This window comes from Syngnathus scovelli, unplaced genomic scaffold (genome assembly GCF_024217435.2).
Source record: "Syngnathus scovelli strain Florida unplaced genomic scaffold, RoL_Ssco_1.2 HiC_scaffold_29, whole genome shotgun sequence".
Taxonomy (NCBI): Eukaryota; Metazoa; Chordata; class Actinopteri; order Syngnathiformes; family Syngnathidae; genus Syngnathus; species Syngnathus scovelli.
The window spans coordinates 1,061,155-1,077,108 of record NW_026061381.1 but is presented as its reverse complement, the minus strand read 5'-3'; the positions used below and the strand labels follow the sequence as shown (position 1 = coordinate 1,077,108).

General features: G+C 46.8%; 1 protein-coding gene and 1 long non-coding RNA gene across 2 annotated transcripts; both read left to right on the top strand.

The window, feature by feature from the left end:
• Positions 1-1,154: 1,154 nt before the first annotated feature.
• LOC137839976 (janus kinase and microtubule-interacting protein 3-like) lies at positions 1,155-1,687 on the top strand. The gene is made up of 2 exons (XM_068649788.1): positions 1,155-1,341; positions 1,488-1,687. Exons 1-2 carry the CDS (start codon positions 1,165-1,167, stop codon positions 1,662-1,664), a joined length of 354 nt encoding a protein of 117 aa, XP_068505889.1. The 5' UTR covers positions 1,155-1,164; the 3' UTR covers positions 1,665-1,687.
• Positions 1,688-7,736: 6,049 nt separating this feature from the next.
• LOC137839970 (uncharacterized) lies at positions 7,737-8,447 on the top strand. Its single transcript, XR_011086356.1, has 3 exons — positions 7,737-8,006; positions 8,184-8,230; positions 8,354-8,447. It is a non-coding gene; the product is annotated as an uncharacterized lncRNA (long non-coding RNA).
• The last annotated feature ends 7,507 nt before the right edge of the window (positions 8,448-15,954 follow it).

Sequence of the window (15,954 nt, the reverse complement as noted above, 5' to 3'; positions counted from 1 at the left end):
GTTCACCACCAATCACATCGTGAAGTCAGCAGACGACACAACGGTGGTGGGGCTCATCAGAGACAACAACGACCTGGACTACAGAGAGGAGGTGGAGCAGCTGGTGGGCTGGTGCAGAGAAAACAGCCTGATCCTGAATGAGGAGAAGATGAAGGAGATCATCGTCGACTTCAGGAAAAAACAGCCTCACCACGCTCCACTGATCATCAACAGCTCAGCTGTGGAGGTGGTCAGCAGCACCAAATTCCTGGGGGTCCACATCACAGAAGACCTCACCTGGACTATGAACACTACGGCACTGGTCAAGAGGGCACAGAAGCGCTTGTACTTCCTGCGGAGGATGAGGAGAGCCCACCTGCCCCCACCCATCATGAGGACGTTCTACAGGAGCACCATAGAGAGCATTCTGACAAGCTGTCTCTCTGTGTGGTGTGGAGGCTGCACCGCCTCCGATTGGAAGAACGTGAGGAGAGTGGTGAGGACAGCAGAGAGGATCATAGGGGCTCCTCTTCCCTCCATTCAGGACATTTCATCTCAGCGCTGCATGTCCCGTGCCCGTAACATCATCAATGACCCATCACACCCCCACCATGGACTGTTCTCCCTGCTGCCCTCTGGGAAGAGGTTTGCAGCATCCGCTGCAGGTCCACCAGGTTCTGCAACAGCTTTTTCCCTGCTGTCATCAGACTGTTGAACACTAGAACTGTTGAGCTCTAAACTGAACTCTGCATCACACATTCACAGAACTGTACTTTATGACACTACGGACCTCTATCTTGCACTATCTCGCACTACCAACTTTACTGAACTTGTATAAACCCTTTAAATAGAAGTTTAATACATGGTTTAGCATTCCTCTGCACACTCTTGAATACTGTTTTGCCTACTTGCACTATTGCATAATTATCACTGCTGCACTTTATACTTATTTTTAATATATATAGTATATGTATATATATATTTTCATAGGATATGTTACTTCTATTCAACTGCAATATCACTACTTTGTTGTAAGACGTATGCAACGGAATTTCGTTTTGTATGCACCATGTGCAGACAAGATGACAATAAAGTTTGTCTAAGTCTAAGTCATGTCAGGTCAGCTGTCTGGAGAGAGAGAGAAGTCAGGACCTGCGGGCGGAGCACCACCGTGCCACCGCCGCCATGACGGAACTCAAAAGCAAACTCCATGAGGAGAAGCAGAAAGAGTTAGCCATTACCAGGGAGACATTACTGCGGCAGCATGAAATGGAGCTGATGAGAGTGATCAAAATCAAAGATGGAGAGATCCAGCGACTGAATGCCTTGGTCCTCAGCCTGAGGGACGGCTCCATGGACAAGGTGATCCGCTCTATCCGTGTCTGACTATCCGCACGCCACGTCGGGCTTCGATGCGGCCGCTACCGTATTGTGTAGCTTGTCCCCAGTAAGCGTCGCGGCGCTCCGTTGCGGTCTCAACGGCCCGGTGTGGCGCAATGTCTGCTCAGGTGAGGAGGGGGGGGCGCTTTGCTGGCGGAGGTGGAGGAGACGCGGCGGTGTCGGGAGACCGAGCGGTGTCGCCTCCACCAGGAGCGCGGAAGAAGCCCTGGCAGCGGCCCAGCAGGCCTGGCAGTCCCGAGCGGCCGAGCTCCGATCGGCTCATCACCAGCATCGGGAGGAGCTGAGCCGAACCAAGAGAGACTGCGAGAGGGAGATCCGCCGACTGGTAGGACTGATCAGATGCGCGGTGCGTGGCTATGTTCCCAATTTCGTTGTATACCTGCAGTGCAATGACACCTAAGGCATTCTATTCTATTCTATTTCACAAGAAGAAAATGTCCGGTTGCTCGCTTCGCTTTTGTCACAGCAAAGGTGTTCTAGTCGATTCAAGAAAAAAATTGGCCGGTTGCTCTCTTTGTTTTTGTCACAATTCTGGCAAATGAGTTTGCCCGCCTGCCTGAGCGCTCCCCGTTTGTACATCCAGACGGATGAGATCAAGCTGAAAGACAGAGCGGTTAGTGTTTTGGATGAAGCCCTGGGGCCGGCCACGTCCACCGCCTTCAGCTGCAGACTCAGGCTGCCGAGCAGCAGATCGCTGCCCTGAGGGATTCCCAAAGGGCGGGCCTAAACTACCCTGGAAGTGGGGTCAACGCCGCTACTAGCAATCCTCTTCATTGCGTAAGCCACCTCATCACACACTTGCAGTACGCATGACTTAGTTCGTTGCTGGAGGAAGGTAGCACAAAAACAGTTTTGAACTTTGAACGAGTGCTTGTGTGTGTGTGTTGCGGGGCGTTTTCAGTCTCAGGAGGATCGGGACACGCGACGGTTTCATCTGAAAATCGCTGAGCTCAGCGCAGTCATCAGGAAACTGGAGGATCGAAACGCCCTGCTTTCTGAAGAGCGCAATGAACTGGTAATTTATTGACGGCACGCTTGAAGGTTTGCGCTACGTTTGATGCGCGCCATCCAGCGAGGCACCCATTGCGCTTGCTTATTAGTTGAGCGGCGCGGCGAGTCGGTTGCCTGGTAGATGTCTTTTATTGGGAGCCAAAGCCACGATTCCGTTCAAACCGATGCAAAAGGAATGGATACGTTCTGGCCCGCGTGTTGTGCGTCTTTCACATCCCGCACTTCATGCTTGCAGCTAAAGCGACTGAGAGAAACAGAAAGCCAGTTTCTGCCACTCCTGTACAAAAACAAACGCCTGAGCAGGAAGAATGAAGAACTCTCGCTGGTGCTGTGTCGCCTTGAAAACAAAGTGCGCTTTGTCACCCAGGAGAACGAGGAGATGGCAAGCTTGGTAAGTCGACGCGGACAACGGCGGCGTGCCAACAGAGTCCACTGCATTTGTGTTCCACAGAGAAGGCCTAGTTCGCTCAATGACCTGGACCGCGGTTGCGGCCAGCAGGACGGTGAAATGGAGTTCCTTCAAGTTGTGGAGCAGCGGCACATCATCGACGACTTGTCCAAGGTCTTCAGGCAGGCGACTCGGTGCACGTACGGCAGCGCCGCGCTCGCTCGCTGTCGCCAGGAAACCTTTTCCGTCCAAAGCTTGGCCGGCGGCCGCCATCCAAAAAATTGGCCCCTTAAATTCCGACCTTTCAAGCAGGAGCATTGTGCGCACGCGTTTGAACACGCTTTAGACTTGTTTTGCCGTTTTCAGCAGCTCAAAGCTCCCGTTTTGTCAGCGCCTTTGCCACTCGCTGTGCGCTGAAAACGACGGACTTGCCCGGCTGCTCAGCCCGTCAACCATGAGCCGCGAGCGCGACGTCATTGTCCGTAGGCAGCTAGTGGCAAAATGCACCCTGTTAGAGTTGCGCTCGCTCCAACTTATTTTGCAAGAACCACACGGGAGACAAGTAAGTTCTTTTGGACACCTGCAGGTGGAGAGTCCATCCGTTGTACGAATGAAGTCTGACTCTCGGCTCCTGCACGAGCATTTTAATTAAGAGAAACAGGGTGGGTGTAAGAGTGGATTGAATAGAGGAAGCCCTTGACCTCTAGTCAAAACATAGCAAGGGGTGTTTTACGACTTTGTGTAGGAAGGGATAAGCGATAGGGATAAATAAGGGATAAATAATATTATTTATTACAGGTCGCAGTCAAAGTCAAAGCAACACAATGATACGATAAAGATAATCTGGAAAACCCTGACACACCCTGTAGTTGTCACTTTTGGAAAAGACGAGCGTCCCTCCAATCATCGCCGGTGACGTGTTTTTCAGGCTCTGGAGACAGGAGCTCATGTCAGAAATGTCATTGTGAGTCGCGTTTGTTTCTGCGCCGGAGCCGTTCGTTCCCTTTGCATCCAAAGAATCTCAAAGGCGGATTATTTGTGTCGACAGGAGAGAGATTTGCTGCTACGATACCGACGTCGAGAATCTCTGAGGAGGAACAAAGCGTGAGGTCCTGCAAGGTGAGTCTGTTTGTTTGCGGCTGCTTGGTGTTGCGCAAGATGAAATGGCCTTTTTCTCGCTATCGTTCCTCTCGTCGATTCATCGTGAGGTGTCGCTTCAGTTTGTTCAGAGAGATGTTTGCTTCCGCGCCCGCAGGTCATCGAAACATTTTACGGCTACGACGAAGACGTGTTGGTGGACCCGGACGGATCGTCCTTGTCTTTTCACACCGACAGAACCCCCGACACGGAACCCGAAGAGGTAGCCCGCCATTTCTGCCAGCGTATTGGCACCAAACATTCCTCTTCAGCCTGGAATCGGACTCGTCTTTGCGTCGCGGGTGCTTTGTCGCCGGTCTGACTGATTCTGGTACTAGTGCTGTGTTGCATTGGTGTGTGCATGAAGAGGCGGAGCTTCGCTACCGCCAGCTGACGCAAGAATATCAAGCGCTGCAACGAGCCTACGCTCTGCTAGCCCAGACCAGCGAAGGGGACTACGACGCCGAGAAGGAGATCAAGGTGGCGCCCCTTCCCGCAACCCCCGGCCGGGTCGCAGCCTCCCCGTTCTCACCCAGCCTCGGGTGTTCTCTGGTCTGAAAGGAGGAGGAGGAGCCTCCCTCCTCCTCCTTTCAGACCAGAGAAAAGCTGATGGTAGAAATGGGTCACTATCAAAGCAGAGTAGCAGATCTGGAGTCAGCGCTGAAGCAACAAGGACAGGTAAGCTCATCAATGAGCACACCTTTTTCTCAGACAAAATAGCTACATTCTTCAGTCACTCATCCGTCTGGCATTACTGGACCAACCCCCCCCCCCCCCCCCCCGAACGTGGCTGGGAAAATGCGGAGAAAAGCAAATGTCATTTTCCAGTCAACCAAAGAATTTGTGGATGAAAATGACACAACATTCCAAAGCTGTCCACGCGTTTGTCTCTTCTAGAATGTCAAGTGGGTGGAGGAGAAGCAGCTGCTGCGTCAGAGCAATCAGCAGTTGGCCGAAAAGGTGACGGAAAGAAAGGCGCTGGGCGGAGTCGCTTGGCGTCACACCCGTCGGGAAGCCCCGCAGATGAGGTCTGACTGTCTTTTCAGGTCAGGCGGATGGAGGCGGAAGAAGCGCGTCTGAAAGAGCACATCCAGGATATCCGAGACCAAAACGAACTGCTTGAGTTCCGCATCCTGGAGGTGGGAAGACTCGCACAAGCGTGTTGAGGCCAGAGATGTGACGGACGGACGGACGGACGGACGGACGGATGCATGCCTCTGCCTTTCAGGAGAGGGAGTGGCGCTCCCCCGTCTTGAAGTTTCTGCAAGTCCGTTTCCCAGACGGCCTCAGCCCTTTCCAGATCTACTGCGAGGCCGAGGGCGTGAGCGTACGTAAGGCGTCCCTCGCAACCCTAACCTTAACCCGAGGTCCCAGAACATTGCTCCTTGCGCCTTTCCCCCGGACATCGTCATCAGTGATCTGATGAAGAAGCTGGACATCCTGGGCTATAACGCACGTCCACGCACGCTCTCGCATTCTGCTTATGTGACAGCAGCCTTTCCTCAGTGGTTAGAATACATCAAAGTGACCAAGTCAGCACTTCAACAGAAGATGTTGGACATTGAAAGTGAGAAGGTAGACAGACACGCGACATCAGCCAAGGGGAACTCCGGCAATGTGCCCCAACAATTCTGACCTTGAGCTGTGCTAGGATATGTTCTGCAAGCAGAAGGGCTACCTGGATGAAGAGTTGGACTTCAGGAAGTGTTCCATGGACCAGGCTCATAAGGTAAGCCGCCCTCAAATCTCCCGCCGGACCACTGATGGACGAGGATTGCGGCCCAGAGGATCCTGGAGCTGGAGGCCATGTTGTACGAGGCGCTACCGCAGCGGGACTGCCCCGCCACGGACGGCGAAAAAGCCAGCCACGCTGGCGTGAATGACGTGCTGACGGCGGATCAGAGAGAAGAGCTTAGGAGCGCCGTGGACCAATGGAAGCGAGCCCTGATGTGCGAGTTGAGGGAGCGCGACGCTTGCATCCTCCAAGAGAGAATGGATCTGCTGCACAGCGCGCAACAGGTAAGGGCCCAAAGCCAGCCCGGCACTTACTTGCACGCTTACTGGCTTTTGAATGCCACTTTCCATTTGTCCGTCCTAGAGGAACAAAGAGCTGAAAGAATTCATCGAAGCTCAGAAGAGACAAATCAAACAATTGGAGGAGAAGTTTCTGTTTCTCTTTCTATTCTTCTCCTTGGCCTTCATTCTGTGGCCCTAACACCAGCTGGTGAGTGAGCTCCAGCGGCACCGCACTCGACACCTCCGATACACTGCCAGCCGGTCTCAGACGTTGGCAGACGCTCCGATGCCAACGTATACCCCCCGCCACGGTGACAGAGGCACCGCGTCACACCGGCGCTCATCCAATCAGAAGGCAGGAAAAGCAAATTCACATGCAGGGCACTTTTGAACCAGAAGAGAGCGCCACAAAAAACGGTTGTTGCCCCAAACGCGCACTAAAAAGGGTCAGAATAACAAGAGTCCCACTGGCCAGCCGGGGCCACCCGTCCAGCTGTTTCTTCAGGGGGAAAAAAAATTGGAGTCACCGGTGAGTACATTTTGCATTTAGCTCTGCTTTTCTGCTTCTGTCTTCAAGTGTGTGGCATCCTGCGATCAAAGATTCAGCCAACCCCAAAGCGGTTGACCTCAACGTCCCACCACCATGCCTACCAGAGCAGGTGACGTGATGCTTTGGACATCCTTCCGTCTCAGATGCCCAAAAGTACTCTTTGCCACATCTGCGGCAATACGGTGTCTTTTCAAAGGTGCAAATAAATCCAGCGTGGGCGGAACACGCACGTCTTCGGTTTTTCCCGCTTTGTTTGTGTGACAGCTGTTGTGAAAATTTTATACAAATAAAGTTGTATAGTACAGGTTTGGCCAAGCCGCAACTCCCGAACCGCATGCGGCTCTTTTATGTTCATATCAACATTTGTGTGTGTGTGTGTGTGTGTGTGGGGGGGGGGGGGTTGTGCGTGTTGGCTTCACTTGAGTTCAATTTGGTATTTTGGTCAAAAGCGCATGTGGTGAAATTCCACAAAGTAGGATGGGCAAACACATTTCTTTAAACTATGAGTGTCAATTGGGCTCTCGAAATGGCAGGGAAAAGATGCACAGCAAAACGAAAATACGTAGATGAACACAGGACGTTTTAATCAGAGTAGGAAAGTTTCTATTTTTTGTTGAACGTGATGGCAAACCATTCTGCCTGATATGTCAGACCTCAGCGCATTTCAAAGATTCAAATCTTCAGCGCCATGCACTTCAGCTCACTCCATGCTAACATTGATCAGGCGTCGAACCCGCAACATCATGCTTAAGAGGTGGCCATGCTAACCAGTGCGCCATTATGTCAACGCATAATAACTGTAAGTCTACTGATCAAAACAGCGGTTACTATATGACGTCGCTACGTCGTGGTCACGTGACGCAGACAAGACGTCAATGGACGTGGGCAGAGTTAACTTGTTTAAAAGGGAGTGGGCAGAAGAAATATTTTATTTAAATCTATTTTGAGTGCACACCATTATGTCAATGCATAACAACTGTAAATCTACTAAACAAAACAGCGGTTGCTATATGACATCTGCCACGTCGTGGTCACGTGACATACGTGACGTCGATGGGCGTAACTTTCGCCGGAATTCAAATCCGCGGGGAGAGTTAACTTGTTTAAAAGAGAGTGGGCAGAAGAATTATTTAATTTATTTAAATCTATTTGGTGTGTGCGCCATTATGTCAATGCATAACAACTGTAAGTCTACTAAACAAAACAGCGGTTGCTATATGACGTCTGCCACGTCGTGGTCACGTGACGCGGACGTGACGTCGACGCCTACTTTACATCCCACCGATCACAGGACCCCTCGGCTGCATAACCGTGCCCCCTTCCCAACCAATCGGATTTGCTATACGCGAAAACGACGCCAATGGAAAGAGCTTCCGCCCAAATTTAAATCCGTGGGCGTGGCTCGCAGCAGGAAGTAGGAAAACGGCGGCGATGTTGACAAAGACACAGCGGATGGTAACATACGACTAACAAGAGAAATATTTTTATTTTCTGCTTGCAACTGGACCGTCCAGAGCGTACACGGTAAGTACAACTCATCGTTTTTAAAAAGAAGTACTTTTGTTGCCCTGAAAAGCGAGTGAGCGTGGCGTTTGTGGGGGACGTCGAATTTCGACGATTCTTTCTGGTCAACGGTTGTAAATGATTGTGTTGATTAAAAAAGAAAACTTGATGTAACTCTACTTTTAACTGCCGTTTCAGATAGATTTGGAATTGCATCACATCCAATTTTGCCTAGAGCGTACACGGTAAGTAACACTCATTGTGTTTAAGGAGATTTACGTTTGTAATAGCAGAAGTGTAGCCGCGTTGCGTTGTACGTGTGAAAATTGGTCGAGGCGAAATGTTAATGTTTAATTTCATTCCTTTAGGTTCCACGGTGTTTGTTGGCTGCAAGTTTTCCACTGCAAGAAGAGGCTCGTATCATTGACCAGGAGCGAGCTACAATGGTGAGTAGCCATAACATTTATGTTAAACACTTCCTATTTCATGTCTAACAGTACTTGATTTAACAAATAACCATAAATAAATACAGTGTGGGCACTGAAGTTAACATATGTGATTATACTGCCTAATCTGTCACCGAGTAGATTGTTGCAAAGTAATATAAGATCCAAAGTTGTAATTCAGAATAGTTTTCAAAAGAAGGCCATTAGAATTATATACAAGTCTGATTACCCTGAACAAGCTATTAATTAAATCACAAATTCTTCAATTCAAAGATTTGGTAGATTATCAGACAAATAATGTCTAACAGTAATTGATTTAACACATCACGATAAGTAGATTGAGTGTGGGCACTCTCAAGTTAACATATGTGATTATACTGCCTAATCTGTTACAGAGTATGTTGTTGCCAAGTAATGTAGAATAGATCCAAAGTAGTAATCCAGAATAGTTTTGAAGAGGCCATTAGAATGATAAACAAATCTGATTACCTTGAACATAATAACAAGCTAAGTGTTTAATATGTCCTATGAAGTCAAAATTGGGCACCATCATGTGGTGAAATTTGGAATTGCATCACATCCAATTTTGCCTGGGAACAAACAGATTACATAAATCTTAGTTTTGAATAAACCACTCCTTCTCAAACAAGTAAACTCTGCCCATTTTGCGCAGTAGATGTTCTGTTAATATCTAGTATTTATACAAAGTCATAATTTAAATTGCTTTCAACCTTCATTCATCGGTTCAACCAACATTACTCGCTCTTATTACCAACTTGTATTGATTTAACTAAGCGTTTAATACTTCCTATCAGGTCTCAAATCGAGATTTGGCAAAATACAATTTCAGCAAATCCAATTTTGCCAGGGAACAAAAATAGATTAAATAAACTAAATAAGTCCTCTTCCCATTAAATAAATCAGAAAAGTCTGTCTTGTAACCAGTCCTCTTCAAACAAGTAAAGTCTGCCCATTTTGTGCCGTAGATTTTGTGTCTATGCCTAGTATTTAAACAAAATCATAATTTAAACGACTTCTTTCCTTCATTCACTTTGGAAATTTGGAATTGCAGCAAATCGAATTTTGCCAGGGAACAAAAATAGATCAATTAAACTAAATAAGTCTTCTTCCCATTAAATAAATTAAAAAAGTCTGTCTTGTAACCAGTCCTTTTCAAACAAGTAAAGTCTGCCCATTTTGTGCCGTCGATTTTGTGTTTATGCCTAGTATTTATACAAAATCATAATTTAAAGGACTTCATTCCTTCATTCACTTTGGAAATTTGGAATTGCAGCACATCAAATTTTGCCTGGGAAGAAAAGTAGATTAAATAAATTTAATAAGTCTTACTACTTCCCATTAAATAAATTAAATACGTCTTACTTGTTTCCACTCCTTTTCAAAACAGTAGTTTAAAACGAGGGCCCTTCACTCAATCTTTAACCTCAACCCCGCACGTTGTGTTGTATCTGTGAATGTTGGTTGTGGCCAAATGATAGTTTTCTTTCATTCGTTTAGGTTCCAAGAAAACTTGATGTAACTCTACTTTTAACTGCCGTTTCAGATAAGCGGGTATTACGTCGCAGTCATGTGCCGCGGATATGACGTAATTGCCGGAACCTCCGCCAAAATTCAAATCTGTTGGCGCGATGGCCGTGAGCCACTGAGCAGCGACGATTATCAACAGAAATATCTTTATTTTCTGCTTGCAACTGGACCGTCTAGAGCGTACACGGTAAGTAACACTCATTGTGTTTAAGGAGATTTACGTTTGTAATAGCAGAAGTGTAGCCGCGTTGCGTTGTACGTGTGAAAATTGGTCAAGGCGAAATGTTAATGTTTAATTTCATTCCTTTAGGTTCCACGGTGTTTGTTGGCTGCAAGTTTTCCACTGCAAGAAGAGGCTCGTATCATTGACCAGGAGCGAGCTACAATGGTGAGTAGCCATTACATTTATGTTAAACACTTCCTATTTCATGTCTAACAGTACTTGATTTAACAAATAACCATAAATAAATACAGTGTGGGCACTGAAGTTAACATATGTGATTATACTGCCTAATCTGTCACCGAGTAGATTGTTGCAAAGTAATATAAGATCCAAAGTTGTAATTCAGAATAGTTTTCAAAAGAAGGCCATTAGAATTATATACAAGTCTGATTACCCTGAACATAACAACAAGCTATTAATTAAATCACAAATTCTTCAATTCAAAGATTTGGTAGATTATCAGACAAATAATGTCTAACAGTAATTGATTTAACACATCACGATAAGTAGATTGAGTGTGGGCACTCTCAAGTTAACATATATGATTATACTGCCTAATCTGTTACAGAGTATGTTGTTGCCAAGTAATGTAGAATAGATCCAAAGTAGTAATCCAGAATAGTTTTGAAGAGGCCATTAGAATAATAAACAAATCTGATTACCTTGAACATAATAACAAGCTAAGTGTTTAATATGTCCTATGAAGTCGAAATTGGGCACCGTCATGTGGTGAAATTTGGAATTGCATCACATCCAATTTTGCCTGGGAACAAACAGATTAAATAAATCTTAGTTTTGAATAAGCCACTCCTTCTCAAACAAGTAAACTCTGCCCATTTCGCGCAGTAGATGTTCTGTTAATATCTAGTATTTATACAAAGTCATAATTTAAATTGCTTTCAACCTTCATTCATCGGTTCAACCAACATTACTCGCTCTTACTACCAACTTGTATTGATTTAACTAAGCGTTTAATACTTCCTATCAGGTCTCAAGGCAAGATTTGGCAAAATACAGTTTCAGCAAATCCAATTTTGCCAGGGAACAAAAATAGATTAAATAAACTAAATAAGTCTTCTTCCCAATAAATAAATCAGAAAAGTCTGTCTTGTAACCAGTCCTCTTCAAACAAGTAAAGTCTGCCCATTTTGTGCCGTAGATTTTGTGTCCATGCCTAGTATTTAAACAAAATCATAATTTAAACGACTTCTTGCCTTCATTCACTTTGGAAATTTGGAATTGCAGCAAATCGAATTTTGCCAGGGAACAAAAATAGATCAATTAAACTAAATAAGTCTTCTTCCCATTAAATAAATTAAAAAAGTCTGTCTTGTAACCAGTCCTTTTCAAACAAGTAAAGTCTGCCCATTTTGTGCCGTCGATTTTGTGTTAATGCCTAGTATTTATACAAAATCATAATTTAAAGGACTTCATTCCTTCATTCACTTTGGAAATTTGGAATTGCAGCACATCAAATTTTGCCTGGGAAGAAAAGTAGATTAAATAAATTTAATAAGTCTTACTACTTCCCATTAAATAAATTAAATACGTCTTACTTGTTCCCACTCCTTTTCAAAACAGTAGTTTAAAACGAGGGCCCTTCACTCAACCTTTAACCCTATTTATTCACCTTCTAGGCTAAGTGTTAAAGGCTAAGTGTTAAAGGCTAAGTGTTAAAGGCTAAGTGTTAAAGGCTAAGTGTTAAAGGCTAAGTGTTAAAGGCTAAGTGTTAAAGGCTAAGTGTTAGAGGCTAAGTGCCAGAGGCTAGGCGCCAGAGGCGAGTTTTTGTGGGCTGAAGTTTTAGTGGGGTTAGTGTGAATACAATCCAAAAGAATACAACAGAATACAATACAATAGAATATAATACATAGATTAAATTCAATAGCTCTTACTACTTCCCATTAAATAAATTAAATACGTCTTACTTGTTCCCAATCCTTTTCAAAAAAGTAGTTTAAAACGAGGGCCCTTCACTCAACCTTTAACCTCAACCCCGCACGTCACATTGTGTTGTATCTGTGAATGTTGGTTGTGGCCAACTGATAGTTTTCTTTCATTCGTTTAGGTTCCACAGTGTTTTTTTTGGCTATGTTTTCCACTTTCAGAAGGATGAAAATACAAAGTACAACGCTTGGACGTGGGCGAAGACGTCACCGGTGAGTCCTTCCTTCCTATTTATTTACCTTCTAGATGCTAGAGGCTAAGTGTTAGAGGCTAAGTGTTAGAGGCTAAGTGTTAAAGGCAACACAATACGAACAACACAACACAATACGAACAACTCAAAACAATATGAACAACACAATATGAACAACACAACACAATACGAACAACACAACACAATACGAACAACACAACACAATACGAACAACACAACACATTACGAACAACACAACACAATACGAACAACACAACGATACTGCACTGAAAAACACGATACCGCACTGAGAAACACGATACCGCACTGAACAACACGATACCGCACTGAACAACACCATGCCGCACTGAACACCATGCCACACTGAACAACACCATCCCGCACTGAACAACACCATGCCGCACTAAACAACACCATGCCGCACTGAACAACACCATGCCTCACTGAACGACACCATGCCGCACTGAAAGACACCATGCCGCACTGAACGACACCATGCCGCACTGAAAGACACCATCCCGCACTGAACACCATGCCGCACTGAACAACACCATCCTGCACTGAACAACACCATCCCGCACTGAACAACACCATGCCGCACTGAACAACACCATGCCGCACTGAACAACACCATGCCGCACTGAACAACATTATGCCGCACTGAACAACATTATGCCTCACTGAACATTATGCCGCACTGAACAACACCATGCCGCACTGAACAACACCATGCCGCACTGAACAACACCATGCCGCACTGAACAACACCATGCCGCACTGAACAACACCATGCCGCACTGAACAACACCATGCCGCACTGAACAACATTATGCCGCACTGAACAACACCATGCCGCACTGAACAACACCATCCTGCACTGAACAACACCATTCCGCATTGAACACCATGCCGCACTGAACAACACCATCCCGCACTGAACAACACCATCCCGCACTGAACAACATTATGCCGCACTGAACAACATTATGCCGCACTGAACAACATTATGCCGCACTGAACAACATTATGCCGCACTGAACAACACCATGCCGCACTGAACAACACCATGCCGCACTGAACAACACCATGCCGCACTGAACAACATTATAACGCACTGAACAACACCATCCCGCACTGAACAACACCATCCCGCACTGAACAACACCATGCCGCACTAAACAACATTATGCCGCACTGAACAACATTATGCCGAAATGAACAACACCATGCCGCACTGAACAACACCATGCCGCACTGAACAACACCATGCCGCACTGAACAACACCATGCCGCACTGAACAACACCATGCCGCACTGAACAACACGATCCCGCATTGAACACCATCCCGCACTGAACAACACCATGCCGCACTGAACAACACCATGCCGCACTGAACAACACCATGCCGCACTAAACAACACCATGCCGCACTGAACAACACCATTCCGCACTGAACAACACCATGCCGCACTGAACAACATTATGCTGCACTGAACAACACCATGCCGCACTGAACAACAACATGCCGCACTGAAAAACATTATGCCGCACTGAACAACACCATGCCGCACTGAACAACACCATCCCGAACTGAACAACACCATGCCGCATTGAACAACACCATGCCGCACTGAACAACACCATCCTGCACTGAACAACACCATCCCGCACTGAACAACACCATGCCGCACTGAACAACACCATGCCGCACTGAACAACACCATGCCGCAATGAACAACACCATCCCGCACTGAACAACATTATGCCGCACTGAACAACATTATGCCGCACTGAACAACATTATGCCGCACTGAACAACATTATGCCGCACTGAACAACATTATGCCGCACTGAACAACATTATGCCGCACTGAACAACATTATGCCGCACTGAACAACACCATGCCGCACTGAACAACACCATGCCGCATTGAACAACACCATGCCGCATTGAACAACACCATGCCGCACTGAACAACACCATCCTGCACTGAACAACACCATGCCGCATTGAACAACACCATGCCGCACTGAACAACACCATCCTGCACTGAACAACACCATCCCGCACTGAACAACACCATCCCGCATTGAACAACACCATCCTGCACTGAACAACACCATGCCGCACTGAACAACACCATGCCGCACTGAACAACACCATGCCGCACTGAACAACACCATGCCGCACTGAACAACACCATGCCGCACTGAACAACACCATCCTGCACTGAACAACACCATCCCGCACTGAACAACACCATGCCGCATTGAACAACACCATCCTGCACTGAACAACACCATCCTGCACTGAACAACACCATGCCGCACTGAACAACACCATGCCGCACTGAACAACACCATGCCGCACTGAACAACACCATGCCGCAAAGAACAACATTATGCCGCACTGAACAACATTATGTCGCACTGAACAACACCATGCCGCACTGAACAACACCATGCTGCACTGAACAACATTATGCCGCACTGAAAAACACCATGCCGCACTGAACAACACCATCCCGCACTGAACAACACCATGCCGCATTGAACAACACCATGCCGCATTGAACAACACCATGCCGCACTGAACAACACCATGCTGCACTGAACAACACCATGCTGCACTGAACAACACGATCCTGCATTGAACAACACCATGCCGCACTGAACAACACCATCCTGCACTGAACAACACCATCCTGCACTGAACAACACCACCCCGTACTGAACAACACGATCCCGCATTGAACAACACCATCCCACACTGAACAACACCATGCCGCACTGAAAAACACCATTCCGCACTGAACAACACCATGCCGCACTGAACAACACCATGCCGCACTGAACAACACCATGCCGCACTGAACAACACCATGCCGCATTGAACAACACCATGCCGCACTGAACAACACCATCCTGCACTGAACAACACCATCCCGCACTGAACAACACCATGCCGCATTGAACAACACCATGCCGCACTGAACAACACCATCCTGCACTGAACAACACCATCCCGCACTGAACAACACCATGCCGCACTGAACAACATTATGGCTTACTGAACAACATTATGCCGCACTGAACAACACCATGCCGCACTGAACAACACCATGCCGCACTGAACAACACCATGCCGCACTGAACAACATTATGCCGCACTGAACAACATTATGCCGCACTGAACAACACCATGCCGCACTGAACAACACCATGCCGCACTGAACAACACCATGCCGCACTGAACAACACGACGCCGCACAGAACAACACGACGCCGCACAGAACAACACGACGCCGCACAGAATAACACAATACCGCACAGAACAACACAATACCGCACAAACAGTTTTAGATAATATTACGTCGCAGTCATGTGACGCGGACATGACGTCAATAGGCGGAACTCATGGTAAAATTATAATCCGTGGGCGTGGCTTGCAACAGGAAGTAGGAAAGCGGCAATTCTGGCAAACAAGACACAGCGGTTAGTAACACGATGACTTACAAGGCAAATATTTTTGTTTTCAGCTTGCAACTTGACCGTCTAGAGCGTACAAGGTAATTACAACTGTTTTTTTTTAGCCC